The sequence below is a fragment of the Triturus cristatus genome, chromosome 4_1 (genome assembly GCF_964204655.1).
Source record: "Triturus cristatus chromosome 4_1, aTriCri1.1, whole genome shotgun sequence".
In the NCBI taxonomy this organism is placed as follows: Eukaryota; Metazoa; Chordata; class Amphibia; order Caudata; family Salamandridae; genus Triturus; species Triturus cristatus.
In genome coordinates this window covers 918,271,749-918,299,636 of record NC_140585.1, presented here as the reverse complement: position 1 = coordinate 918,299,636, position 27,888 = coordinate 918,271,749, and the positions used below count along the sequence as shown (strand labels likewise).

The 27,888-nt window shown below is 44.5% G+C and overlaps 1 protein-coding gene across 2 annotated transcripts in view; it reads left to right on the top strand.

The window, feature by feature from the left end:
• DENND6B (DENN domain containing 6B) overlaps positions 1-27,888 on the top strand; it is a 269,659-nt gene that overhangs the window by 191,975 nt on the left and 49,796 nt on the right. For both annotated transcript variants that reach the window (XM_085653729.1, XM_085653730.1), the window contains exons 11-12: positions 8,273-8,368; positions 19,171-19,265. In XM_085653729.1, coding sequence (XP_085509855.1) covers positions 8,273-8,368; positions 19,171-19,265 — 191 coding nt within the window. The remainder of the gene's footprint in view (positions 1-8,272; positions 8,369-19,170; positions 19,266-27,888) is intronic.

Here is a 27,888-nt window from a genome sequence, read left to right as displayed (position 1 = left end):
TCTCATTTCCTTACACTGGCTCCCAATTCGGGAACGAGTTCGGTTTAAGGCACTTTGTGTGTGCCACCACATTATGCATGGGACCTCACCGGACTACTTGCGGTACCTCCTCACCCCCTACACTCCTACCCGCCGCCTCAGGTCTGAGGGGATGGGTTTGGCTTATATCCCTGTGGTTAAGAAAGCCAGGATGGGGGGCCGCTCTTTTCGATTCTTGGCGGCCCAACTTTGGAACAAACTTCCAGTATGCCTCCGACTGGAGCCCTATGAGGGTATCTTTAGGAAGAAATTGAAGACTCTCCTGTTCCCTTCTGGATAGCTCTTAGTAACCTGCTCTTGCTGCCTCACCGTAGCGCGGGGACACACTGTTCTTAGTGTAACCATTGCACTTTATAAGCTCGTTAATAATAATAATAATAATAATTAATATAGCTAAGGTGGTTAAGAAAAGAGGAAGCTGCATGAAGGAAATGCAACGTTTGGACCTAATAAATCTGCATGAGGGGGCAGAAGCACACAAAACTAGGAATCAAGTTAATACTGTGGGGAGGAAAACGTTTCATACTATTCAAGGTAAGAACAACGAAGGAGGAAATTTAAAAACTGGTATGTCAAACTACACCAAATAGGTCACCAAGTCATGTTTTAGATGTGAGAGCAGCCTTCATCAGGGAAATTCAAGGAACTGCTTTGACTTTCATAATTGCAGGAAAAGGGAGCATTTTGCCAGGATGTGCAAAGCCACGTCCAAAGGTCGTGTGGCTTAAGTGGGCGAGGCAACGCAGGACTGCACAAAGTATAAATGGTGAATAGCTGTGAAACAGTTGGAACTGACAGTGAGATGAAAAGGAAAGTACACCTCAAAGCTTTATTTGAAACTAATGGAAAGGATGTTTTATTGTTGGTGTATTCTGGTTGTTTGTTCACTATAATACCCAAGCAAGTGTTTGAGGAGACCTGGCCCGGTCAAAAATTACAAAAAATGTAATTGAATCTGCTGGGATCAAATTTCAATGGCGCAAAATGTATGGCAAGGAGTCTGGACCATCCATCTTGGGGTGGTTTCACCAATATGATTTACATATAATAGTGAATCATAAAGTGACTAACCAAGTGTCTGTGGTTAAAGAAAATTAGAAGATGGAGGCAGTTCTGAAAGGACTCCAAACTGTGTTTGGAGATAGATTGGGAAAAGCTTGTGGATACTCGCATAAAATTGTAGTAAAGAAAGGAGCCCTACCTGTCAGGCATGTTGCAAGAAAGGTCCCCTCAGCTATCACGGAGGAGGCTAAGGTGATCCTTGATCAGAAGATTAAAGATGTTATAATTAAAGCAGTGGAGGCAGCTGAATGGATATCTCCTGTGGTTAGAACTAAGAAATCAGATGGTTCTTCAAGGTTCTGTGTTGACTTGCGCAGCCTTAACAATTTTACGGACTGCTTTCTGCTGCTGAACATTAATGAATTGATTGTGTTGCTGTCAGGAGGAAGGTATTTCTCTAAACTTGACTTGAGGAGTTCCTACCATCAGGTGGTGTTCTACCCAGATTTGAGTCGTTTAACTGGTTTATCACTAAGTGAGTGTTTCTATTCAATTTGACTTGTCAGCGGCAAACTTTTTTCAAAGATTAGTTTTAAATGTTTTGCCTTATGTTGAAAATGTTTGGGACCTGTTTGTTCACAGTAAAACATTGAAGATAGTGCTGAAATGCATTGCTAAATCATGGATAACGGTATGTTGGGAAAGTGCACGCTTTTGGTACTGGAAGTGGAATATTTGGGTTACTTAATTTCTGGAGAGGGCCTTAAGCCAAAACTGAATTGGTGATTGCAATTGTGAATGCTGAGGTTCCGAATGATAGAGAGAAATTGGAATCGTTTATGGGCCTGGTGTAATAATGTTCCAAATGTGTTCAGGATTTTGCTCACAAAACTAAGGACTTGAGGGAATGCTGAGGAAAGGGAGAAGATTTGCTTGGGGGGAAGCGCAACAACTTGAGATAAAAAAGAATATTACCAAAGCCAAGGTTTTGGTACCATTTGAAACCGGTTTAAAACCTGTACTTACGGTGGACGTCAGTGCTGTTGACATTGAAGCAGGCATTTTTTCTGTTGCGCTATGAGCCTAAGGTATTAGAAAAGCAAAATAAATAGTTGTTTGAGATTTAATATTGTCCCGTTATTGACTATCAGATGCAGGTGTTGAGATTTGAAGCCTGGGATAAATTAGGTATGGCAAGTGAAACGAATAATATCAAACTTTTTTGGGAAATTGTAAATAGCCCCTTTTTAAAGGATGATCATATTCCTGAACTGACGTCTTATGTTAACTGCACGGAATGGATTGTACACTTTTCTAATATTTTTAATCCAGATAAGGTTTTTTTAAATCCTTGTTTATTTAATAATTTTACATGGCCCGCATTACCACTAATAATTAGTGTTGAGGAGGTGCGTGAAGGGATGGTAAACAGCAAAGGGGGAAAGGCACCAGGCCCGGATGGTGTTCCGATTGATTTATATAAGGACGAAATGGACCTCTGGGCACCAATCCTTACAAGAATTTTTAATGCTGCCGCTATGGGGAATTTCCCAACATCATGGGTTGAATCCTTAATTGTCCCCCTTTATAAAAAGGGTTCGCGCTCGGAAGCATGCAACTACCGCCCAATATCATTACTTGATTCCTCAATAAAAGTGTTGAGCAGGGTGCTTTTAAAAAGATTGGAAACATGGTCCGAAGATTCAAAAATACTGACTCCAGTTCAATATGGTTTTAGGAAGGGCATTGGGACCATCGAACAATGTCTAAATCTGGATTTACTTATCAACAAATACACAGTGGTGAAAGGGGGTAATCTGTTTTTATGCTTCGCAGACTTGAGTAGTGCGTTCGACCTAGTGGACCATTCGCTCCTTTGGCAATATTGCTTGAATTGGGGGCACCAAAGGAGATCGTGTTTTTCTTAGCAAGGGTATACGAGAAACTTTCTTGCAGTGTACGATATGGGTCTATGAGTGAGCGAACTCCTTTCTTTACTGTGCGAAGAGGTATCAGACAAGGGTGTGTACTGGCACCTTTTTTATTTTCCCTTTTTATTAACCAAGTTGCCTTGGTTTTAAACAATATTTCGTCTGATGCCCCCAAAATAGATAACACTGTTGTGTCTGTATTGTTATATGCGGACGATGCTGTCCTAATTCCTCGTACTCCCCTGGGTCTGCAACGTCTTATTGATGCTTTTACTGATTTTATAAATGGTAGGAAATTGTTGAATAACAAATTAAAGACATTTACCATGATATGTGGCAAAAAATTAAAGACACCGCGGTCCTTCTTTTTAGAAGGCTCGAAAATTCAAGCTGTTAAGACCTTTTGTTATTCAGGTATCAGCTTTGATGGAAACGGTAAATGGATCAATGAGCAAGAAAACATTGGACATAAAGTGACTAGAAATTCCAATGGCATTTTTCGTTTTGCTGCAAAAATAGGGGACCATAGAATAAAAGATATGGTAACTATATATAACGCTAGATGTGTCTCTTCGGCTTTATATGGAGCTGGATTATGGGGTCACTCCTCTACGGTCCAACTTCAAATAAATGAAAATAATTTCCTTAAACGATTGTTATGTGTCCCGGCCGCAGCTTCATCTGACTTAATACATCAAGAAACTGGTCTCAAATATATATCAGATCTGGCTGCCTTACGCCCTCTATTACTATGGCGTTCAATTTGGCACAAAAAGAAAACTGAGCTTACACAGTCAGTAATTAAAGACTGCCTTAAGTTAGACCATTGTCTCCGCATTCCGTGGTTGAATTATATTATCTTCTGGTATAATACATTATTTGGAATTAATATCTCTAAAGACTCCGATAATATAATACCATTCTCCAAGAAGGAAATAAAAGACACATTCCTGCTTTACAAAACGGAAGAAAGGAATAAACTACTCCGGTCTCAAAAGACCTCTGTATTTTATAGGCAGCTAAATCTTAAGAATGGATTCCAGTCATATTTGGTGGACGGGACTAGAAAATCGCATTGATTTGTACTAGTACGTTTAAGGTTGGGCATTGTACACCACCTTGTATCCTTCTCCGTAACTGGGGCAGGCTCTAGTCTAAAGTGCCCTTGTGACAATGTTTCCAAACAAAGTTGTTGCCATTTTTTGCTATTTTGTAAATTTTATGTTTTTTTAAGGAAATTTTATCTGAAACCTATCTTTTTAAAATACAATACTCGTTTAACAGCAGATGCTATGAATTTATTATGTTCTCTTCAGAGTCCAGATGTCTGCTTCCATGTTGCACTATTTATCTTGGAATGTAGAGCCGCCAGGAAATCCATAATTATATGAATAATGTGAAACTGCGTTTTGTTATGGTCTAATCTGTATCTGTGCACAAGTCACTTTATTACGGTCAGGGAGAGCTCTCTCTTATGATGGTAATTGATGCGTTTTGAGCAATCTCATATACTGTTGTAATATTACAATGTTGAGATTTATTTTGCACATATGCTCAGGTCACTTTATTATTGTGAGATGGTGCCTTTCACTGTGTTGAAAATTAATTAATGTCTATAAATGTGAAATTGTGTTTTGTTTTGGCCTAAACTGTACTTACGCATAAGTCACTTTATTATAGCGAGGTAAATACACATGTCACTTTATTATGACAAGGGAGTGTTCCCTAATATGACGAAAATCATTGTGTCTTGAGCAATCTTATAATGATAAGGTTAATTTTGCACTTATGCACAAGTTACTTTATTATTGTGAGGTGGAACTTTCAACTTTGTTGGAATTAACGTTTATCAAATATCTCCACTTATGTAGTAGCGACATATGCTTGATTTTAGTCTTAATTGATGTTATATTTGTTTATTTATTGATGTATTTATGATTAGTGTTTCACCACTCCATGCGAGATACTAGGGCCGGTTCAGGAATAACTTTTTGCTTTTTAAATTGTTAAAATTATGTGTTATAATATTTTATTGTATACTACTTTTGTCTAGCTTATATGGTTGTATTCATACGAACCGAATAAAAGCTTTTTGACTTGACTTGACTATCAGATGCATTGGAGTTCAGAGAAGACAGTGGCATTTGCATCTCGCTCATTGACTGGTGCGAAGAGAAACTATTCCGTCATTGAGCGCGAGGTATTAGCTGAAGCCTGAGCCACAAATGACTTCCGAACATTTATTTGGGGAAGTAGAGTGATATTAAAAACGGTTCACAAACCGTTACTCAAGGTGCTTGGGCCTTCAGATAGTTGGCAAGACTGGCGGTAAGTTTAAAAGAGTGTGACTGTAGTTTAGGATATATTCCAGGATGGAAAAACAAGGTGGCTGATTGTTTGTCATGACTACCAGACAAAGCGGCAGATGGGTGTGAGTTGGAAATCAAAGAAGTGGTAGCATGCGTAAAGGATGCTACGGTAGGCTTGGAGGGTATAGTTTCCAAAGGAGAGAGGATCTTGGCAATGGAGGACGACGATACTGGTAGTGGTGTTTCTCATCAAAGGAGGTGTGAGACGTGAAAGTGTGTTTCCTGAATAAGACCATTTTTTAAAGTGGTCGATGAATTGCCATTGTGTGGGGATTAAGTTGTAACGAGGGGCAATACGTTTGTACCACCTGCTGCTGGTATCCAAACTAATTAACTTGGCACATGAAGGTCACTTGGGTCAATCAATAACTCTTAGGAGATTGAAAGAGACATTTTGGTGACCTACTGTTGACAAGTTTGTGAGGAGATTGGGAGGAATGTTAAGTTTGTAATAATTCAGAGAAGCGTTTGAAAGTGGGCTTAGGAGCTACGCAGGGGGAACGTTTGTGATGCTGATTTTGTGTGGGAGAAACTGTTCTTGGATTTTATTGGATCGTTTGGATTTTACTAGAGCAGGAGAGAGAGGCTGCTGTTATGGTTGATGCCAAGTCCAAGTGGATTGCGGTTGTTTGTATGATAAATGATCCTACCATAGCAACTACAGCGGTATTAGGTGATTTATTCAGGAGGGAAGGCATCCCGTCAGTACTGGTAACTGAATAGGGCACATAGTTGACTTCTAGAGAGATGTATGAATTTTTGAGTAGCATTGGAGTTAAGTATGTACATCGTTGTGCAACCCGCAAGGCACTGACTGGTCAAGTGGAAAGAGTTAATAGGTTGTTGATGGGAACTTTGGAGGTGGCTTGCAGTGCAGGGTTGGTTGTCAAAGATTCTATATAGGGCATGCTGTGGGCTCATCATATTGCTGTGAATGTCATCAAGGGCAAAACACCTTTTGAAAAGATGAAAGGTAGACAACCGGCGTCAAAATTGGTTCCTTCGTAGATGCGTCAATTGAGTACATTGTTGAAAAGTAAAGGGGCATCAGATGTGCCGGGCAATTGTTTCATTAATGTAGAAGATTGGGTGAAGGTAAAGTCAGGGGGAGTTGGATGTGGGTGGTCAAAATTTAGGGGCCCATATAAGGCGGAGAAGGTAGGGGGAAATTGGATTGACTTGGAATTTGAGAAGGGTTGCTTTATTTCCAAAGAGAGGGAATTGTTTAATGGGGATAAGGAGTGTAGCGGTTTGTTATTGATGAGGGATAGTAAATTGCTTGATCATGGGGGAGTTGACACAAACAGAGGGAGTGTTAATATTGAAGTTGAGCTGGAAGTTCACATCACACATGGAGGTGTGGGGGTTATTTGATTCTGGTGCTAGCGTGACAAGAGTTTGCAGACCTTCCGGATGGTTGGGAGATTTTGTTCACAGTTGAGCCTGTACTTTGCGCAGCTGTGTATCTTCCCAGTGCATTACGTGTTTGTTACTCTTTGTTGGTGTTGTTTGGTTATTGGGAACGGGGTGTATGGTTGAGTGATGCCTTTGTTTTCTGAGGTTGTGTTGTGTGTACTTCCTTTATAGGTTTGCTGGGTCAGCAGTACAGTAGTTTGTTTTGTGTGTGTGTTTCATTGGGAAGTAAGTGGGGTGTGTGTAGTAAGGTCACTTTAAATGTGTAAGTTCTATTTGATGATTCTTAGGAATGCTTACCGTGTCATGTATATTGTGGGGAGGGTTTTTGGGTTGATTCTTTTGAATATGAGGGGCATTTACTCTGTGGGGCCTGCCAGAGTAGTCACATGGTTTGCTGCAACAATAAACTTGTCTTGCAAGCAAGATTGGTGTGTATCAAGACTCTTTCTACAGCAGGACTACTGTACATGTTCCCACACTACACGCCTGCCCAAGTCATCCTAGTGGCTTTGGATTGAGCCAGGAGAATGTTGTACCTGGAACTCGTGAGCATGAGCATCTGTCCTCCTATCAGGTTGTGACTTCACGAGGATCTTCTGCCTCAGCAACAGGGCGTGGTCCTGTGCCGGAATCCACTCTTTGTACACCTCCATGCCTATAGGTTTAGTGGTACCAACTGGCTGCTTACGATTTGCCACCTGAGAAGGTTGTTGTCATTCTTACTGCCAGGCACCCCTCCGCGAAATCATTTATGCTGGATGCCAGGACAAATTTGTAATTGACTGCAGTGCCCAAAACACTAGATGAAGCTAGTAGACGTCCTTTGTTTTGTCTTTAGCCCAGCAAGGCCTTGCAGTGGGTTTCTGTAAAAGGTTATTTGTCTGATCTTTCTGCCTATTTAATGCTTGCTGGACCAAATATGCTTGCTCCCATCACCTATAGTGATGAGATTTATTAATGTTTCACACATGTTTTCTCCCAAGCTGTTTGTGATTCCAGAGTGATTGTATGCATAGCTACTTGCTGCCACTCCTGTCCTCGAAGGCTGTCTTTTTCATTGCGAGTAAATGTCGGCTTGACACATGCGTGAATTGTAGGCAGTGTCTTTACAGCCCCCTGCCCCCCAACCCTCCTGCCCCAACCATGTTTTTTTCTGGACAAAATTGGTCTTGAGAACTTGGGTGTCCCTCTTACCAAACTTTGTCACTCCCTTCCACATTGGGTAATCCATCACCCTACCATCCTTTATTGTTGTCCCTCACTGCACTTTCCATTCAGATGAACACCTTAACTCCTGCACTCCCAGAATCTTATTTCAGGCAGTTTTTGAGTGTCCTCTCCGCAGCTGGCTATTTCCAGGTGAACTGCTGGCGAGTGAGCACCCTTTCTGGCACCTTAGTTGCCTACTGCCCGTCAGTCAATGATGGCACTGACAGACCTTGAGGTCGGCGGACTGAGCCGGCACTTTCTTCACCATCTCAATTTCCTTTTTGCTCTTCTTGTCTCTTCCTACAGCTGCATTGCTCCTTTGAGGTACTGTTGTGACTACCGCCCGTACTTCACCATCCATGACAGCGAGTTCAAAGAGTACACAACCAGGACACAGGCGCCGTGAGTATGAAGCCACCATTCCTCTGTTCCCTAACATTCTCCAGTATTCTGTTGTCTCTGAATACTGTGCTCAGATTTTTCTGGTTGTGCCCTGTGTTTACCATGGTGCTATGTAACCAGGATAAAGCAGACTTTATTTACGGTTAGAACTGAACTGAAAGTTTTTCTGGAGGAAACTTCAAATACATCCACTGTCTTGTTTCATCCTCAATATGACCCCTGTGGTGGAGGAAACTCGGGTGTTGGATTGTACTCCAGATTTTTTGTGTTTTCCCAAAATGTCCACCCTTTTTTCGGGCTCTTGGGCAGATTCTACTGACCATAGATAGCAAGGAATGAAGGTTTACAGTCAGTCAAATGCTGCTGAAAAGCTGGCAGGACTGTGCAAGTACAGGAACCTGAACTCTGGTTTGCTATTCTCCGGTCCCGCCAGCCTTTTGGAGTCATTAGCCTGTTGAAAGATTTCCTCATTTCTATGCACTCCTGAGATCATCTTCAAAGTGTAATGTTAGTAATAGAAGCGGTCCTGAAGAATTGCTGTTCCCACAGTGTATGTACAAGGCCATGTAGCTTTCCTCAGCCAGCGAAAAGAGAAGCACACGTTGTTTAGTAAAACAGATTGGGTCTTTCTTGTGTTTTTGCACTTCTTTCAAGTCGAGCCTGGGTCTTGCTTAGAGCATTCACATATTTCAAGGGAGGGGAATGTAAAATGTCCTAGCTATCGTAACGGAAAGTTTCAATTCTATTAAGGACTCGAAGGCGAGGATTATGCTATTCTTGCTTCACTTTATTGAATAGCAGCCATTTAAAGTCAAGTAAAAACAAACCACTTTTCCCATGAAACATATGGAATAAAAAGTTAAAACACTAGAGTGTGCATAGCTAGAGTGTCCCATTCTCTGCACCAATCACAGGTCCCCAGGGTGCTGATAATCCTCTGTCCCTGTCTACTCCTCTTTCGTTGCTCGGTCAGCCATCAAGAACGCTACAAGAATCTTGTTTGTTGGAATCGCCTGCAAGGAGCAAAGTCATAGCATAAGACACAGTAATGGTTAAGGTTCAACCCTGTGGGAAAAGCATCTCAAGGACAGTCACAAGAGAACTTGTCAACAGACCAAACAAATCAAAGGAAAAAAGATTTTACTTGCTCTGATACAAGGGAGGGAAAGCCGTCAAGGAACTTGTACCCTGGGTGGGATAATCCTCACCTCCTAGTCCTTAATAGAAATGAAACTTTCCATTACGATAGCTAGGAAATTTTTCATTCTATGTCAGGACCAGAGGCGAGGATTATGCTCGTTTAAAGCTCGCTCACAACCAAGTGAGCCATATTAATAAAGTAAAATCGCTTAAAGGTACAGTCTGAAGACCACTCTGCTGCATTCAGAATGTCTTCCAGACGAGCTCCCAGGGTAAATGCTTTGGAGGCCATTGCCCCTCTAGTAGAGTGAGCTCCAAACGCACGAAGGTATATACCAGCTTCCTGCATCACCCACCTGACCCAACGGGCAATCGTGGGAGAGGACACCGCCTTGTGAGGCTGTTTGAGTGCAATGAGTAGCTGGCGTTCCCCAGGAGGCCTAAACTCCTCAGATATTTCCTCATATGCCTTGAGGCAAGCCACCACACGTAACTTCAGCGAATCTGGGAAAGCAGGGTAAGAGATGGATGTCGTCCCGCACTTGGTGCGTCTACGAATTGTAAAGGTAACCCCTGTTGGGGAGAAAATCCTACCAGACACGTCCAGGGCTCTGACATTCGAAACCCGTCTGCAGGAGACTAAACAAAGGAGCATGGCCAACTTCACAGACTGGAATAAGTTCAAAACCCGGTTGACATCCCATTGCTGAGAGTATTGTGGTTCCTGAGGCAAAGAAAGGCGAATGCCGCGAAGGAGACGACAGACCAAGGGGTGTTCCCCAACAGGAGAGCCGATCACCATGGTGTAGCCAGACGAGATGGCAGAACGGAAGGTATTGATGGTTCTGTAATCCAAGCCCTCTTCCGCCAGGGCGGCCAAAAAATTCAGGATGGAGGTCACATCCGCTGCCACGGGATTGATACTCTGTCGCAGACACCAACAGCACCACCTTCCCCAGGTGGAGCGGTAGCGCTTGACAGTGCTGTCGGCCCAGGTCTTGGACATGAATTTCTCAGCCGCTCCCGAAAGGCCTGGAACCACCCATCGTCCTGTGTAATCCGCCATGCCATCAGGGCTCGTGATCATTGTTCGATCAACGGATGAGGAACCCTGTCCGGACTGAGAAGAAGAGTTGGAAAGCGGGGGAGAGGGATTGGAGAATCCAAAGAAAGTTCCAGAAGAACTGGAAACCAAACTTGTGACCTCCAAATCGTCGAGATGAACACCACGTTTGCTCTCTGCCTTCGCACCTGGGCCGAAACCAGAGTAATCATGGCGAACGGAGGAAAGGCATAACCCGCTGCCTGTTCTGCAGGAAGGCGTCCGTCTTCTCCGCAAGAGGATCTGGTTTCCAACTGAAGAACCGGGGAAGCTGGTGATCCAGGCGGGACGCGAAGAGGTCTACTGAGAAGGGACCCCAGATGCCCTGGAGATCCGCAAACACCCCCGGGTGTAACTTCCAAAGACTCACGTCGTGGAAATGACAGGATTAGAAGTCTGCCACCTGGTTACCCTGACCGGGAGGTACTCCGCTGTAACGGAGATCTGATGGTCCAGGCAGTACTGCCAAAAGTTCGCCACAAGGTCTGAGAGCGCTCTCTAGCGCGTGCCCCCGAGATGATTGATATATTGGACAGCCGATATATCGTCCATTTTGAGGAGGACGCAGGGCCGAATCGAGTCCTTGGTCCAGCACTGGATTGCGAACAAGCCCACTAAGAGCTCCAGACAGTTGATGTGTAACTGTTGCTCTTGCGGAGACCACACACCTCCTGTGGTGAAGTCGCCACATCTCGTGGCCCAGCCGAATCTGCTCACGTATGACTCAATAATATCAGTCGCGGAACCGAAAATTGCTCCTCCATTCCAGGCTCCCATGTTGTAGAGCCACCACTGGAGTTCCTCCTTGGCATCCGCTGAAAGACTCACCTTGTGAGAATAAGAGAGGCCCTTGCGCAGGTGTGTAGTCTTAAGGCATTGGAGGGCTCTGTAATGGAGCAGACCCGGGAATATAGCCTGGATTGAGGCCGATAGAAGGCCACTATGTGAGCAAGTTGCCTGAGCGAGATCTGAGGCTGGATGAGAGATCTCCGAAACTTGTGATGGATTTTAGTCATCTTGCGAGAGGCAATGCTGAGTGTAGACTCCACAGAGTCGATCGAAAAGCCGAGAAAAAACACTTTATGAGAAGGGACCAGAGTGCACTTGACCTCGTAGATCACAAAACCGAGGCTCTGGAGGAGATTGACAGCTGTTTGGAGGTGATGAGAGAGTGTATCGGGATCCTAAGCCATCAGGAGAATATCGTCTGGATAGACGATGAGCCTCATGCCCGAAGCCCGTAGGCGCTCGATGACTGGCCGGAGGACCTTCGTGAAACACCAAGGTGCAGAGGACCGGCCGAACGGAAAAATAGTAAACTTGTATGCCCTGTTCTGCCAGCAAAACTGTAGAAACTGCCGGTGGGGCGGGAAGATTGGTACCGTGAGGTAGGCGTCCTTGAGGTCAAGGCGCGCCATCCAGTCGTTGGGACGAAGAATATCACGAAGCAGATGGAAGCCCTCCATGTTGAAGTGGCGGTAGACCAGCCACTCGTTAAACTCGCGTAAGTTGATGGCAGGCCAGTGCCTTGTCGAGGGAGGTAAAGGTGTTTACAAACCTCCCTAACTCCCTAATAAAGGGTTCACCAAAGAGGCCGTCCTGAACGATGGCGTCCGCTGCAGAGTCTGCCAGGTCGCCCAGTTTGGGGTCAACTTCAATCAGCAGGGACCTGCGCTGCTTCATTGAAATCGCACAGTTGGCGTTACCTAGGAACACCATTGGGCCCAAGAGGTAAGATGGTCAGGAGAAGTCAAGGAACCTGACACTTTGGCCTCCTCCGCCATGGCCAATATTTTGGTAATTGGGCCGAAGGCATCTAGCAACTTGTCTTGGAAAGCGCGCCAAGACCTGTCAATGCCCTTCTTAGGGTCTTTGACACATTTTTGGAGGAAAGTGGCCATTCTTGGGTTAATGTCCGGTGTGGTGGCTACTTTCCCATCAAGGAAGGGGCGGGGGCACTCCGCCCGAAGGCAGTTACGGGTCGTAGGTTCAAGTGGCTGGCGGATCCGACTGGCAACGTATTGGGCGACCTTTTCTGAGAGAGCCCAGTCGGAGGACCTCGGGTGGAGGATATCGTCCGGGTCCAACATATCTGCACAGAGGTTTTGCCCATGGGAGGAAGGTGTGGGGTGAGAAGGGCGCCAAGGGCGTGACGGCCCGGCGTCGTCGTCATCATCACCCTGGTCCCCATCCCCTGTGGCAGCGGGCTTCACTGGAGGGGTAGTGCTGGCCAGGAAAGCTTTTTTAAGTTGGTCCAAAGCATCTGTGTCCACCCCAGCGACCCTAGCGTGCTTGGCCGGTGGAGGCTGTTGGTCCGCTAGCAGACCACTGGGTGGAGGGACAGTTGGGAGGGATTGAGTAGCCTTAGACAGTTTGTCGCAGACCTGGTCGATTTTTGCGGGATAACCTCTCTTCAAGGGGTGTCATAGCTTGTTCCACCGCCTTATGCATCCACGGCATCGTAAAAATCTTAGTCTTTGAAGGGCAGAAAGTGGGTCCTCCTCCAACTGGTTGTCTTGATAGACGTCCTCTTGGTAAGTCTACATTATAATCAGTGATGTGTACACCAGGGAAGTATATAAGTGGAGTTAGGATTGTACCAGGTAGGTACTTATGTAGAGGTGGAGCGCCTCAGAGTATAGGGAGGCTGGGTGTCAGCCTGTATTTTGGGCGGGCAGTGCTCGCAATATATGTAGGGCTGAACCCCGGGGCCCATCAGCCCAGGTGCCAAAAGATACATCTGAAGGGCGGCGTGCTAAGTAAGGGTCCTAGTAGACACTGTCTGCAATACAGACTCTCTGTGCGAGCGTTATAGAGCCTAAGACAACTGACCCCCAGGGCAGAGAACTGCCACAAGCTGCCTAAGGGCAGAATACAGACCCAAGAGACTTGGGTGTTCAGCGGGGGCGTAGCGAGATGCACACTGCCTAATGGCAGGAAATAGACCGACCCGGGTCAAGGGTGTATTAGCAGGCTAGACCAGGCTCTCACGGCGATGCGGCTTGGTATTCTGCAGTGCGCTGAATGTTCTGAATCTGGCACGCATTCCGAGGGCTGGCGCGTACACGGGCGCCCTCTGGCGGTCGACAGGAGTCACCGCAGCCGGCACCAAAATCCGCAGCCGTTGGGGAGCTCAGGCGCTCCCACAGCCGGTTCGCAAGCATGAAAAGAAATCTGTTAGGGAAGGAAACCACAGAAAAATTGAGCACTTTGCAAACTGAGGCGGGCGCGCGTCCACAAAATAAAAGGTGGCACGCAGGGAAACGGCGCTCAGACAAAACAACGGGGAAGATATTTCGAAATACAAAGCCCCACAGCGCAGCAAGCTAATCTAAAACACCAGCGGAACCGCCGTTAAGTACAGTAACACCATTAAGCAAGTGACAAAGCAACTTTTCACAAAAGCTAGAGAGAACAAAGAGTAAGACTTATCTTGGCTGCAAGCAGCGAAGAAAGAGGAGGAGTAGGCGGGGACAAAGTACTATCAGCGCCTTGGGGACCTGTGATTGGTGCAGAGGAGGGGACGCTCTAGCTATGGACACTCTATTGTTTTAACTGTTTATTCTCTGTTTCATGGGAATAGTGGTTTGTTTTTACTTGACTTTAAATGGCTGCTATTCAATAAAGTGAACAAAGAATAGCATAATCCTCGCCTCCGGTCCTTACATACAATTCCTATTTGCCATTATAAAAATTTTGAGCATGAAGTCCACTTATACACTTAGCTTCAGGTTGCTCCTGAGTTAAAGAAAGCTTGATAAAATTGCCCTACTTTATGCAAGGTTGCCTTATTTTTCTGGACGTGTTCAGGGCCCAGTACTGACTTAGGAGGGTATGCTGCAGGTCAAGACTGTGGTGCATTGGTGGAGTCTGGTGTTGGTTGTCTCAGAACTGATTGAAATCAAGGATGGGGGGGAGGTAGAAGGAGCTATGATCCATTCAGCTTCCTAGTAATCAGTCAGAACACAGCAGGCTTGCACAACTTGTGCTGACTCTGCCTCCAGGATCCCGGGTGGCCAGAGTCAGCACTTTTTTCCTTTGTTACTGATCACTACTGAAATAACCAGTGGTTCCCTCCAGGTGGAGGAAGCATAAAAAGAAACCCAATGATGATGCTGTCACGTATTTGAATAAGGCGGAGAATCAAGATATACCGCCTAACGACCTGTTCACCTGAATGAGGGTTTTTTTTAAGTAATGACGGTTAGAACTCCTGAACCCTGGTTGCAGGTACAAGTGATCCATTCCCCATTGATACTGACTGTCTCAGAACTAAATCACAGGTGTGGGGGGGCTGATGTATAGGACTCAGTTGCATTGATTGTGTGTTTTCCTCGGTACTGGAATAAGGTGCTGCTACTGGACAGAGTGAGTATAGGTGCCAAGTGGGCCCCTAAAGTAAACTTGTTTGGATCCATCCACGTCATGGGGACAGGCATGCTGGCCACCTCAAGACTTGTTTGTTGCCTGGAACAAAAGACTGCAGCATCGAGGTAGGTTCTCGTGGCTCACTCATGACGTGAATAAGCTGAGAACTCCGATTTAGAGAGCCACCTGCTCCAACCATGGCAGAGCCAGGTATGGCCTGAACCATTAGAGAACTCACCTCCTATTACAGGTTTTATCCAACGCAGATCTTGCACTAAACACAGGTTTGCAGTTTACAGACTGGCCAGGCAGCCATTGTTGAAATGGTTCCTTCAGGTTATAGGATTATAAGGAAGGACTGTGAGTCGAATCCTAGAACTGGTGCTAGAACCTTTATGGAACTTTGAAAGTTAGTCACCTGCAATCTACACCACCCTATCATTGTGAATTTTTGGTAACTCAGCACTCAATTTTGAGTCATGGATTGACAGCCGTACCCTGATTTTGGGACACACCCTAGGTTTAGTTTTAGCACTGCCGGGTGTGGTGTTTGAGTTGGTGGTGAAGAAGTTGATTTTTGAAGTCAGACCTCATTGTCAATTCGTTTTGCTAGCCTTAAAAGGCTTGTAAAATTGCAGGTGCCCAGAAACTGAAGTGTTTGTAATTAAGATTCATGTTCACATAAGTACAAATTATTTTGATCTGTGAGTTAACCTTAGATTTGGCTTAAATGTCAGTATTATTTAAACTAGATTTAATCCATGGTTGATTTCCTGGCCTCTTCCACCATGAACAGATCCCACAGAAATTGAAGCCTCTTGAGGGGTATTCTGGTGACCTAGTGGCTCTTGAAACATGGATGAGAAGAGCTGAAAGACACTGCAATATTCAAAGGGTACTCTTACCGCCCACAAAGGGGCAGTAAATAGATGCAAAGCTGTGCTTCACATAGTGCTTACAAAATGTTTCTTGAGTAGGATTTTAGAGATGAGTCACCCAAATAAAGAGATTTACTAAATTGTGCGAGAGCTGTCTAACCCCTAGCAGGGAGGACTAAGAGCCCAGCTTTTCAGGAAAGCTGTAATTCTTTGACATTGTTGAAAAAATAAAAATAATTCTGGCATTCGTTTAATTCCACCTTAATCAAATAATTGGACCAATGCCCCTTCTTTGTTTGCAAGCAAGCCTGGTACAATTTGAACATTTATTGGTTCAGCAAGTAAAGACCAGCCAACTAGGATTAACCTATCCAGCTCCTTTAACTGGACATTTGGGTCCACACTTGTATCTGCCCTTCGCTCCATCCACAACCACATCTTTGGTAAAGGTCAGGTACTGACCATCTAAAGGAAGCAGTAGTTTTCAGCCTCTTAAAAATCCTTGTTTGGACACTGCTGTGAAACCAATTTTTGGCCTTTCTCATTGTGAATCAGTCTGGTGACCCATAGATTCTAGAACAACGTGTGTTATTGGGTCAAGTCAGAACATTTATGGAGGACAGTAACATTCTGGAAGATGCTGAGGCAAACTTAACCCACACCGGAACTCTGAAGCAAATGTGTTGGCTGTTGTCGATTTGCAAATTATGGCAGATGGCACCAGTGTCCGTGTCCTGAGTCATCTCGAACTTTCAGCGTTTTAGACTCTCGCCCTCACCATTCTGCCGGACAGTCTGCAAGAAGTTGGCTAGTCGGGGACTTTCCTTTCTGGCCTCACCAAAGTGTCTTTCTTCAACCTTTTGCATCCGATATTAATACGTTTAAATTGTGAGTTTCATCACTGCTGCATATTATTTTGATGTCTGTGTTGAGCATGGCTTAGCCATACTCATGGCCTCCTTTTTTCATGCACTACATATATATGAACTTTTGATTGGATCAGACTCGCCTCTAGTAATACATTATGGCTGTCTAGAAGTACATTGGGGCCTGTTTGCTGAGGTTCAACTCATACAAAACGGAGATGACGGTTGGGTGTGGACAGAGTAATATCTTGTTTGAGACCTCTTGAAATGGGGTTTGCACACAGTCTGAACAGAGAGCCTAAATCCAGGGGTGACATTTTATCCTGTTTTCAATGTGAGGGCCCAATTGATGCAGTAACAGCATTGTGCTAACTCCACATTAGACTTACATCTGTCATTACTTATATTCTACAAAAATCATATATATCCACCTCTCAAAAGATGTAAAAGACACAAGAAGTGTTTCAGCATATGAGTTGATCTGTCAGAAAATACAACCTACAACATCGAGACAACCATTACATAATATTGAATATCACATTAGCAGTTGTTAATTCCGTAAACTTTAGCCAAAGACCTAGGAAAATAATTGGGATTGGCAGAGGGGGCAGTGAGGATGAGCAGATGGGAATCCAACCAAAAAGTCGCAACCAAATGAAGCGCAGGCACTATGGTTTTGCACAAGAACATATCTTCATATAGTTGTGCCTACAGTACCATTCTTGACGTTAAGTTCCTTTAGACCATGGATGTACAATTTCAGACCAGACTCAGAAATAGGGTCAGACAACCCCAAAGAACTGTTTGCGACTAAGGTGGTTGTTGAAACTTATGATCAAGCTTCAGGTTGAAGACCTTCCTTTTGTGGAGAACCAAGGGCCATCTCCAGGTTAAAGGTAATACGCTCTTGTTTCACAGCCTGCAGGTCCTCTTGACATCTCATGTTCACCAGTCCCAAATCCATGCACCATGGAGCCTCTCACTGTCAAGGTGGATTTCTTTCCTGCCCCCATGATCATAATATGCTTGTGATGCTTCGGGTCCAGCAACTGGGCTAGAACACCACCCATGCTTACTCTGTCTTCTTTAGAACTTTTGATGGGCAGCTTAACTGCTCTCTGCACTTCACCTCTATTCTTAAGGGGATAAAAGCTTCAGGGTGTAACATTTGAACGGAGTAAGCACCTCGATGTTGTATACCTTTGGTGAAGTCAAACTCTGGTCACCACACAGCAGATTCCAAAGACCTTCTCTCCAAATGCTGTCACCTAGAAGGACCTTGAACCGATATTTTCAGAATGTGGCAGCAAGAATTGTCCTACTGGCTTTTAAGTTTGACGAAGCCACTTTCCTCCTTCACCCTGTTTATTGGCCAGCTTTGAAGGCCAGAATTTCGCTAGAAGTATGTTGCTGTGTTCATTTTGTAAAAGAGGCATATCAGTAGATATGCTCCAGCAGGGAGTCTGCAACCTGTAACAGCTTACGGTTTCACTGCCAGAGGCTGGAGGGGTGCTTTTTGTTTTTACATTTGACACAAGATCTATGGATCTCCCTCCCATTACCATAGCATTAATAAGCAATCTTTTTGCAAAGTCATAAAAACGTAGCTGGCCAATAAATATTACCTTAGTGGCATCACTCCCCTTTCCTCTTAGTGCCCTTAAACTTTTTGGGGTGTAAGGGAGCTTTAGAAACGCTGACATAGCATAATGCTAGTATGCATTGGCATGGCTGGTCGTGGATCCCAGTATAGGAATTAATTGAAACGCATCGGCAGAGCTGTGTGGAGCTTAGATCCGAAATAGGGGTCATTGACTAGGATTGAGACAAGTCTTTAGACAAGTCGGAAATAGCAATGACTTCTTAAGGTAAGAGCAAGGGTTGAGGGGTGGGATGTGGGGCCTGGAGACTAGTGAGAATTTATTCTGGGTAGCTTTAAGCAGTACTTTATTTTGTGAGGTTGCTACAGTTCAGGATGGAGAGCAGTGTCAGGCTTTCAGTACTGGAACACGGGGATAGCTGCACGTCAGGAAAATTGAAATAAGCTATATGCATGGTAGACAGAGTGGTCTATATGATGTAAATAAAGGCAGTGACCTTAACGGGGTGGATAGGAATATGGAAAGGCAAAGAGGTAGCCTTGGCGATAATGTGGTAGCAGTGCACGGTGATTGGGGAGTGGGGTACCATGCAGATGCGAACAAATTATTAAAAAGAGTAAACAGCTGTGTCTGAGATGAACCTGTGTCCAAGAGCACTCCTAGTTATAGAAAAAACAACAAATGATTAAATCGGTCGACATTGCATGCCATGGATGTATTGTGTGCTGACATTTGGCATCCTGTTAGTAGAATCACTTCAGTGCTGTCTGTGGTGTGCTGTGCAGAGGGTGAATACATTGATCTGATGTTATGACTAGTGTTGTTAACAAGTAACATTGCTTTTCAGGCCAAATGTTATCCTGGGCGTCACAAACCCATTCTTTATCAAAACCTTGCAGCACTGGCCACACATCCTGCGGGTAGGAGAGCTGAAAATGTCAGGTAAGTGACAATGAAAAATAGGGTGGTTGAGGTGGGCTGCTTCCTAAGTCATTGGTGCCATAGTTGTGTGTATGGTTACTTCCATCTGAAAGGAAGCTATGCTTTGGGGTAAAACGTATTTCTCCAGTGAGAACCTAGGAGCATATATCTCGGGGTAAGTGTCTGGAATATGGGAAAGCCTGCTGAAATTTGTGGTTTATTACCCAATTTCACAGATGAAAACTCGTAATGGTGCAAATGTACCAACGCTGGTAATGGCAGCTCCCTAATATCAATAATTCCAGGTGAATTTTACTTAATCGATTTTCACACATAACTTCTTATGAGACTCTAATGGCATGCAGTACCGTCATAGAATGGGCATGAGTACATTGTTCATAAACCTACTTTAACTATTATTATATAATGGATGGGATTCTCCATTTTGTGTCTGTATAGGCTAGCCAGTAGAGTAGCTTACCAGATTTAGCCCCATGTTTGGTCGATGCGCTCCAACACTGCCTGGCCTCCTCCAGGAAGACCTGCTGCAGTTTACACCTCGCCAGTGTCCTCTTGCGACTTAGATCAGCTGAGGATCTGTGCCGTGCCTGCCGCTCCAGGGAAAGGATCTGGGCTTTCAGATCTGTCACTTGCAACAGTTTGCGGGCCTGTTTGCAGCAGACATACCCTTTAATCGATCATCTAAGGGTCGGCTTGCTGGCAGCCTTGTGGATTCCTCCGAGGGGCAGGTCTCATTTTGAGCAGGTGGAGGGCGTGATCTGATATGCCTCGGGCAAGGATTTGTACTCGAGTGAGGTGAAGGACGTTCGGTAGCCAGATCAGGTCAATATGCAAAATTGTTTATTGTGCTGCGGATTCGTGAGTGTATGTATGTACGTGCGGGTGCCATGTCCGCCATGCGTCGCAGAAATTCATCGAGTCTGCCCACAGGAAGAACTGCGTGGAATGTGTTCGACCTGATCAGGTGGGTTCGGAGATATCCGGCACAGGGTCAGAGTTGGCATTAAAGTCACCTTCTGTCAAAGTGGTACCTGTAGGAAGGGTTAGCAGGAGATCTCAAAGCCCCCGTAGTGTCGACTGAATTTGCTGCTGGGAGACACGAGACAAAAGAAAATTTTAAGATCAGCCCTTGTGACGTCCTTCAATCCCACGTATCGCCCTTCGGGTTGCCATGGGAAGCATTAACCACCAGCGGGAACCCCGTGGTCGTAGAATTGCCACCGCTCGTGAGCCACTGCATGGTACACTCTGTCTTAGTTGAAGAAGCAAAGAAAAGAACATTGTATGCTTAACAGGTGAGTTTCTTGAGACATGACCACGTCTGGCTGTAGGCATTTCACATACTGTAAAACTGCCAACATTTTCATCCAGTAGCCCGTTAACATTATATGATAAGACTATAGCCATCAGTTATGTGAGAGGGGACCAAGGGGTTGGTCCTCTCCAAGAGGAGATGCCAGTAGGTCCAGTGGAAGACCTTCATAATTGGAGAGTAGCAAATGACATGCTGCCGCGTATGTGTGTAGTGTGCAAAGAACGTATAAACCATGTGTGTAGTCAAACGTAAAAGACAGAACAACCCAACCCCAAACTGCCCTCCACCCCATAACTCCAACCTTGAAGCATCTGTCGTCCCAACCCCAAACATAGCAGTAGTCCAATGTGGCCTAGGACAGTTTGTAGGCTCCAGGTTGCCCCTACACAAGTATTACATTGCCCAAAAGCATTCTCAATGTACTTTGCTATGTTATAGCAAGCAATCAAACAGCACCCAACCCCAAACAGTGCATTGACAGGTAAGCATATCCAAGAAATAAGGCCTTTGTTGTGAATTGCCGTGCCCAGTTACCAGAGCGGCTCGCTCATGTTAATGGCCCAGAGGTCATGGAAGTGCGTCTAAGTGATCATTTTGGAACAGATAAGGTCAGGAGTTTCTGAGAGCAGGGCCTCCGGATCAAGGGCGCCAGCCCCAGCAGTGATGCAATGGGGGCTCAGCAATGTGTGCTTTCTCCACGGATCAGGGCGAGCCTCCCGAGAGTTGGGTAATTTCCACTGGGGAAGTTTAGGAGCGGGGATTGAGGTCGCCTCCCCAATGCTGGACTCTGCATCCTCTGGTCTGCCAGGGCGCCGAAATTCACGTTGTTCCTCCGCCTATTCCTATGCATGCTATCGATGTCAGCAGGAATAGGTAGGTGCATCTTCCGTTGCCTGCTTACCTCAGCAAGGCAGCACCAGCAGCCAGTGGGGTATGGTGGGGGGGGGGGCATCCGTGTGTGAATATGGGTGTGTTGAGGGAGAATCAGATCACATCATAATGATTTACCCCCAAATGAAATCCCCCTTCACCTCCGCATGTTTCTCCACTGCAAGGGTGGCCTCCCCAGTTTCTGGAGTTTCCTCGATGAATCGTAGGCTCCCCTCAATACATTCCCAAGCGGGGGTGGTAGAAGCGGTCGTCCCCAGACGCCTGAGACTTCCAGGCAGTCGAAGGAGGCGAGGGGAGCGTCAGCACTTCACTCCTGATCTCAACCCCTCCCCAGAGCCACAGCAGTTAGGTTCCATCAATCTCTCAATGGGCACTCGGGAGCAAAGAGGAGAAACAGGTTAGGTGGGGAAGGGAGGAAAACTCCAGCCCCTATCCTGAAAGTGGGCGGCCTCTCACTTCACCGCCCCTCCCTGTCAAGAGTGGGATCCCAGCGCCGCCTCCAGAATGCGGTACTGCTCCTGCTGGCTGCTCCTTGTCTGCTTCCACTGCAGTGGCCTGAGCGACTTCAGGCCCACAACTCTGAGGCCCTGGGATCCAGTAGGAGGCATGTTGCAGTACCTCCTGTAATCATTTCCTGCCAACAACACCGAAGCCGGTCTGTTCACCAATGCGCCACTCCACAGGGCTTTTTGTTTGGGGTAGGTATAAGGCCTGCAGGTTGCTGGGCCTGGGGGTCCGTGTTGCATCGCGGCTTGAGTTCAGGAGGCAGCCACCATCTTGCTCTCATGTTGTGGTGAGCATTTTCGTTCTGACCGAAAGCGTGTCACATCTCCATCCCCAGGGGATCGATATTGGCCCCCAGCACTTGTCCACTGTGCAAGTGGGGTTGGGATGTGATGATTGCTCCTGTCAGCAGAGATAATAATAAAAAACAAACCACCTGCCAATACTATTAATTAATGATCAATCCAAATCGAAACGGCGCAAGACAATAGATCAATGCATCATTTTGTTTACTTTTATCTTTTTTTTCTACGAATACTTTATGTACAAAAATTCCAAGAACACCACTTCAATAATACAAAAGGAAATAAATTTAGGAAATGTTTTGACAAAATCACACAAAGACCCTACTCACATACATACTGAATCATTCATACAACATTACCCATTCAGCAACAATTAACATCCTACAAACACTCACATGTCCACTCCTTGGATCCCTGAGTCTATTCCCTAACTTGTGGACCAAGGAACTTCAACCAAACAAAGAGAGAGTCTACAAAACAATTAGCTGTGCAAACCTTCTAGACCCAAAAGATTTTTTTTTAAATTCAAATCATCAATTCTTTGAGATAGCACAACAAAAGCAACATATTTTGAGGAAACAATTGTTTGGTATACAACGAAGGTCTACGCGTTTCGAACCCACTTTATTCAGGGGTTCTCGTCAGGACAAAGACACTCTAGAACAAAAGAAAAAAAGAGACGATTTTCACTTTAAAAGATAGACTGCTTTGCTAACCCGCGCCACCACCTTGTTTGAACCTCAAATAGCCATCTTACCTAATCGACTCTCACCAAATAAGTGAAATTCAAAAAGGTTCTCTAGTACATCTGCAGAACAAAGACAAAAAAATAATAAACGAGAGCAGAAGGATATCTGTCAATGTCGAGTTCAATATGTATCATGGACTCCAGGATTAAAACCTCTAGAGAAAAGCACTTCTGTTGATTGCAAAAGAAGTCGTGGTGTTGAACACAAAGCCTCTGCCAAAATTTACATTTTTACGTTATGATCAAGCTGTTTCATCAAACCTGCCCAAAGCTGAAATGGAAAGCACAAGCGGCGGTAGTAAAACTAGCACACAAATAAGTTGTAGCGGTTGGCGTCTCTACTAGGGAATCGACATGCCTGAGGTAATTAAGAGTGGCGTTCGCTCGACGTGTTTGTTTATTCAATGCCTTGTCGCTGTGAAAAAAATGAAGCACCGAATTAGACGGCTATTCGAGAATCAAGAGAGTCAAAGCTGCCAGCACTTTGGCCGCTGCCTACCTAATCGAAGGCTATTTCGGCTTTAATCACGGGGAACTTCTCAGCTCAGCGCCCGCATAGACAGCTAGGCGATTGTTGAATTAGCCGCCATTGACGCTTACGTACAAAGCGTTTGCTTGGTATCAAGGGAGATTTTGCACAGGATTATGGGATATGTGGTCCATTCTTAGAGTTAGTGTGTATAAGCTGGTTATAAAAATGACAAACACTTCCCCTATGTTGATAGCGGTAATTGGAGATTGTGGTCCTTTTCTGAATTGGATGAAAAACATCAGAGTTTTTCAATAATAAAACTTCCGCTAGATGACTGCAGACGTTATCAAGTGGCGCCCTACAGTTTATATATTTCAGAAAGTTCATTTAATCCTGATACTGCAGTATCAAATTTCACAATAAGCATTGCTTCTCGCTGAGATAATTTTTGATCTATGTCCCCTCCTCTAGGGTCTCGTTCAATTTTTGAGATGATTGTCCAGTGCAAGTCTTTCTGTATGAGATTTTTTGTTCCAATGGTTAACCAATGGAGCAGTCTCCACATTCTTTCTAATACGAGATTTATGTTGTTATTCTTTGGCGAACCTCTTGATTCGTTTTTCCTATATATAACTTCGAATATGGACATATAATCCCATAGATGACGTATTTGGTCTTGCAGTTTGTAAATGCATCATGCTTCCAATGAATCCCATTATGAGAGAAAAGTGCTCCTTCAATTGTTTGTTCACAGCACACGCATGTGCCGCATTTGTGATGGCCTATTACAGGTGTTAAACCCATTAGCTCCCTCAGGGTTGGTTTGGGGTCTCTTTTAGGAGCTGCCCGCACTACATAATTAAATATGCTTCTTTTTTTTTTTTAAAGCGAATAATGGAACATTTGAAAAAGATGGATCCAGATTCTTAACCAAATGCCAGTTCTGATTGATGACTTTTTTTAAATTATTAGAGTTCGGACAAAAGGTAGTAACGAACACTTGCTGTTGCATCGAAGATTTTTTTTTTCTATTTAGTAGTGTTTCCCTCAGGGTCACCAAGCCCTCTTCATGGCTGATCTCACCAATTTCTTTTGGGTAACCTCGGTCTCTTAGTTTATCAACAAGGTCGTTAGCATGCAAGGTGTAATGGTCTTTATAAAAACAATTACGTCGGATTCTTAAGAACTGCCCAGATGGTAAATTCTCTCTGATGTTTTTCATCCAATTCAGAAATGAACCACAATCTCCAATTACCGCTATCAACATAGGGGAAGTGTTTGTCATTTTTATAACCAGCTTATACACACTAACTCTAAGAATGGACCACATATCCCATAATCTTGTGCAAAATCTCCCTTGATACCAAGCAAACGCTTTGTACGTAAGCGTCAATGGCGGCTAATCCAACAATCGCCTAGCTGTCTATGTGGGCGCTGAGCTGAGAAGTTCCCCGTGATTAAAGCCGAAATAGCCTTCGATTAGGTAGGCAGTGGCCAAAGTGCTGGCAGCTTTGACTCTTTTGATTCTCGAATAGCCGTCTAATCCGGTGCTTCGTTTTTTTCACAGCGACAAGGCATTGAATAAACACACGCCAAGCGAACGCCACTCTTAATTACCTCGGGTATGTCGATTTTCTAGTAGAGACGCCAACCGCTACAACTTCTTTGTGTGCTAGTTTTACTACACACGCATGTGCTTTCCATTTGAACTTTGGGCATATTTGATGAAACAGCTTGATCAGAACGTAAAAATGTCAATTTTGGCAGAGGCTTTGTGTTCAACACCACAACATCTTTTGCAATCATAGAAGTAAGTGCTTTTCTCTAGAGGTTTTAATCCTCGAGTCCATGATACATATTGAACCCGCAATTGACAGATTTCCTTCTTCTCCCTTTTATTATTTTTTTGTCTTTGTTCTGCAGCTGTACTAGAGAACCCTTTTGTATTTCACTCATTTGGTGAGAGTCGATTAGGTAAGATGGCTATTTGAGGTTCAAACAAGGTGGTGGCGCGGGTTAGCAAAGCAGTCATTCTTTTAACCCCTTCGGTGCCACGCCCTTTCCCCCTCCTGTGCCGGGCGTTTCACACGCGGGTGGGGTTCATGACGAGATAGTCTCGTCATGGGCACAGCGCGACCGTGCTCCATGTCGAGACTATCTCGTCATGGGCACAGAAGAGGTTAAAGTGAAAATCTTCTCTTTTTTTTCTTTTGTTCTACAGTGTCTTGGTCTTGACGAGAACCCCTGAATAAAGTGGGTTCGAAACGCGTAGACATTCGTTGTATACCAAACAATTGTTTCCTCAAAATATGTTGCTTTTGTTGTGCTTTCTCAAATAATTGATTTGAATTAAAAAAAAAAAAATCTTTTGGGACTAGATGGTTTGCACAACTAATTGTTTTGTAGACTTTCTCTTTGTTTGGTTGAAGTTCCTTGGTCCACAAGTTAGGGAATAGACTCAGGGATCCAAGGAGTGGACATGTGATTGTTTGTAGGATGTTAATTGTTGCTGAATGGGTAATGTTGTATGAATGATTCAGTATGTATGGGAGTAGGGTCTTTGTGTGATTTTGTCAAAAAATTTCCTAAAATTATTTTTCCTTTTGTATTATTGTAGTCGTGTTCTTGGAATTTTTGTACATAAAGTGCTGGTAGAAAAAAAGATGAAAGTAAACAAAATGATGTTGTCTAAATAAACACTATTGATTAGTGACGGTTTGCATTGATCTATTGTCTTGTGCCGTTTCAATTTGGATTGATCATTAATTATCAGTATTGGCAGGTGGTTTGTTTTTTTATTGCTATAAGGGCTCAGCCTTACTGATTAGAGCCACACCCATTATTGTTCTATCGTCCGACAGAGATGGCAGCAGATATTTGCGAGTGCTGCAGAAGCCAGCCGAAAACACTGACACCATCTTGGCTGCCCAAGCCATGCCCCCTTGAAATGCTATCTTAGCAGTGTGACCCCCAGGCAGAATACAGGCTCAGTAACCCAATGTCGAAGTTGTGTGTATTGTAGTCGGCCCATCCGAAAGACCAAAATCAGACTTAAATTGTACAAAAGTCTTACGTATACAGGCTTTGAACATGTTTTATATTAAGAAACCAACTCAAAAGCCTTCTGTAGAGCCATTGCTGCAGGAAGGGACGATTGTGGAGTCCCTATGGTCAGCAGAACGTCATCCGCATAAAAAGAGTCCTTATTCTTGGGCTCTGAATTTAATGCCTACTTCCTACTCCAATTGTTAGACTTGACAGGCCAGGGGCTCCAGGAAGAGGACAAACAGGAGCAGGATAATGGACCCCCCTGTGGCCCCTGTACAAGCTAAAATCCTGGGAAGTTCAGCCATTAAGAGCTACTCTCACTGTGGGACCCGCATAATTGGAAAAATCATACTTAAAAAGCGGATGCCAATGCCTATTCTCCAGAGGATAAAGCACAGAAAGGACCAATCCAACCTCCTTTTACTGTGTCTAAAGACAACCAGATTGCTGGTATTTTTTTTTTGTAGCCTTTTCGACCAGATAGTTGCTTGCCCTAATTTTATTGTGGTTCCGGTGCCTCTGCAGAAACCACTTTAATGTGGCTATACGAGGGAAGGGAGAACGTTATTAAGGTGTGTGGCCAAGATTTTAGTATACAGATTTGCTTTGATGTTTAAAAGCTCTATGGAACAATATGAAGCACACTTTTACATGTCTTTAGCTGGTTTTGGAAGGACCGAGATTACTGCTTCGCCCATTGTGGGAGTTGTGTACCCCACTTCTGCACAATGATTGAACAGGGCTATTAATTTGGTTGAATATTATTAATACAATTGGCCCATAAACCATTCAAGGCCTGGGGCTTTATTACACGCTAGAGCCTTTATTGCCTTCTTTACCTCCTTCTGCATTATAGGGCTTTCTAGGACATCCCAATGGGTCCCATTAATTAGGGGGAGACGAATATCACTGAGGTATGCTGTTGCTGGAACACAGAACAAGCCTCACTTAAATATAATTGGCAGTAGAAGTGATTAAACTCTCCAATCTTCACTGTATCATCAGTCAATTGGGTGCCTGTAGGAGTGAATATTTCTTTCACATAATCCTTTTCTTGCCTACCATGTAGCAGCCTGGCTAACTGCATGCCCACCTTGTCGCCTGTAACATAGGATCTCTTCTTTAAATGCAAATGGGCGAGCTCCGTGTAGTACATGCGAAGGCTCCCCCTCGCAGCGATGAGCTTTTGTGTGTTCTGCAAAGTTAGATTATCCACACTCACTTGTTTCAATCCTTGTATTTCTTGTTCAAGTGCCTGAACTTTTAATTTCCATAGATGCTGTCGGTTAGCCGCAGCTAAGATTAAGTGGCTCTGTATTAAAGCCTTGAAGGCGTCACAG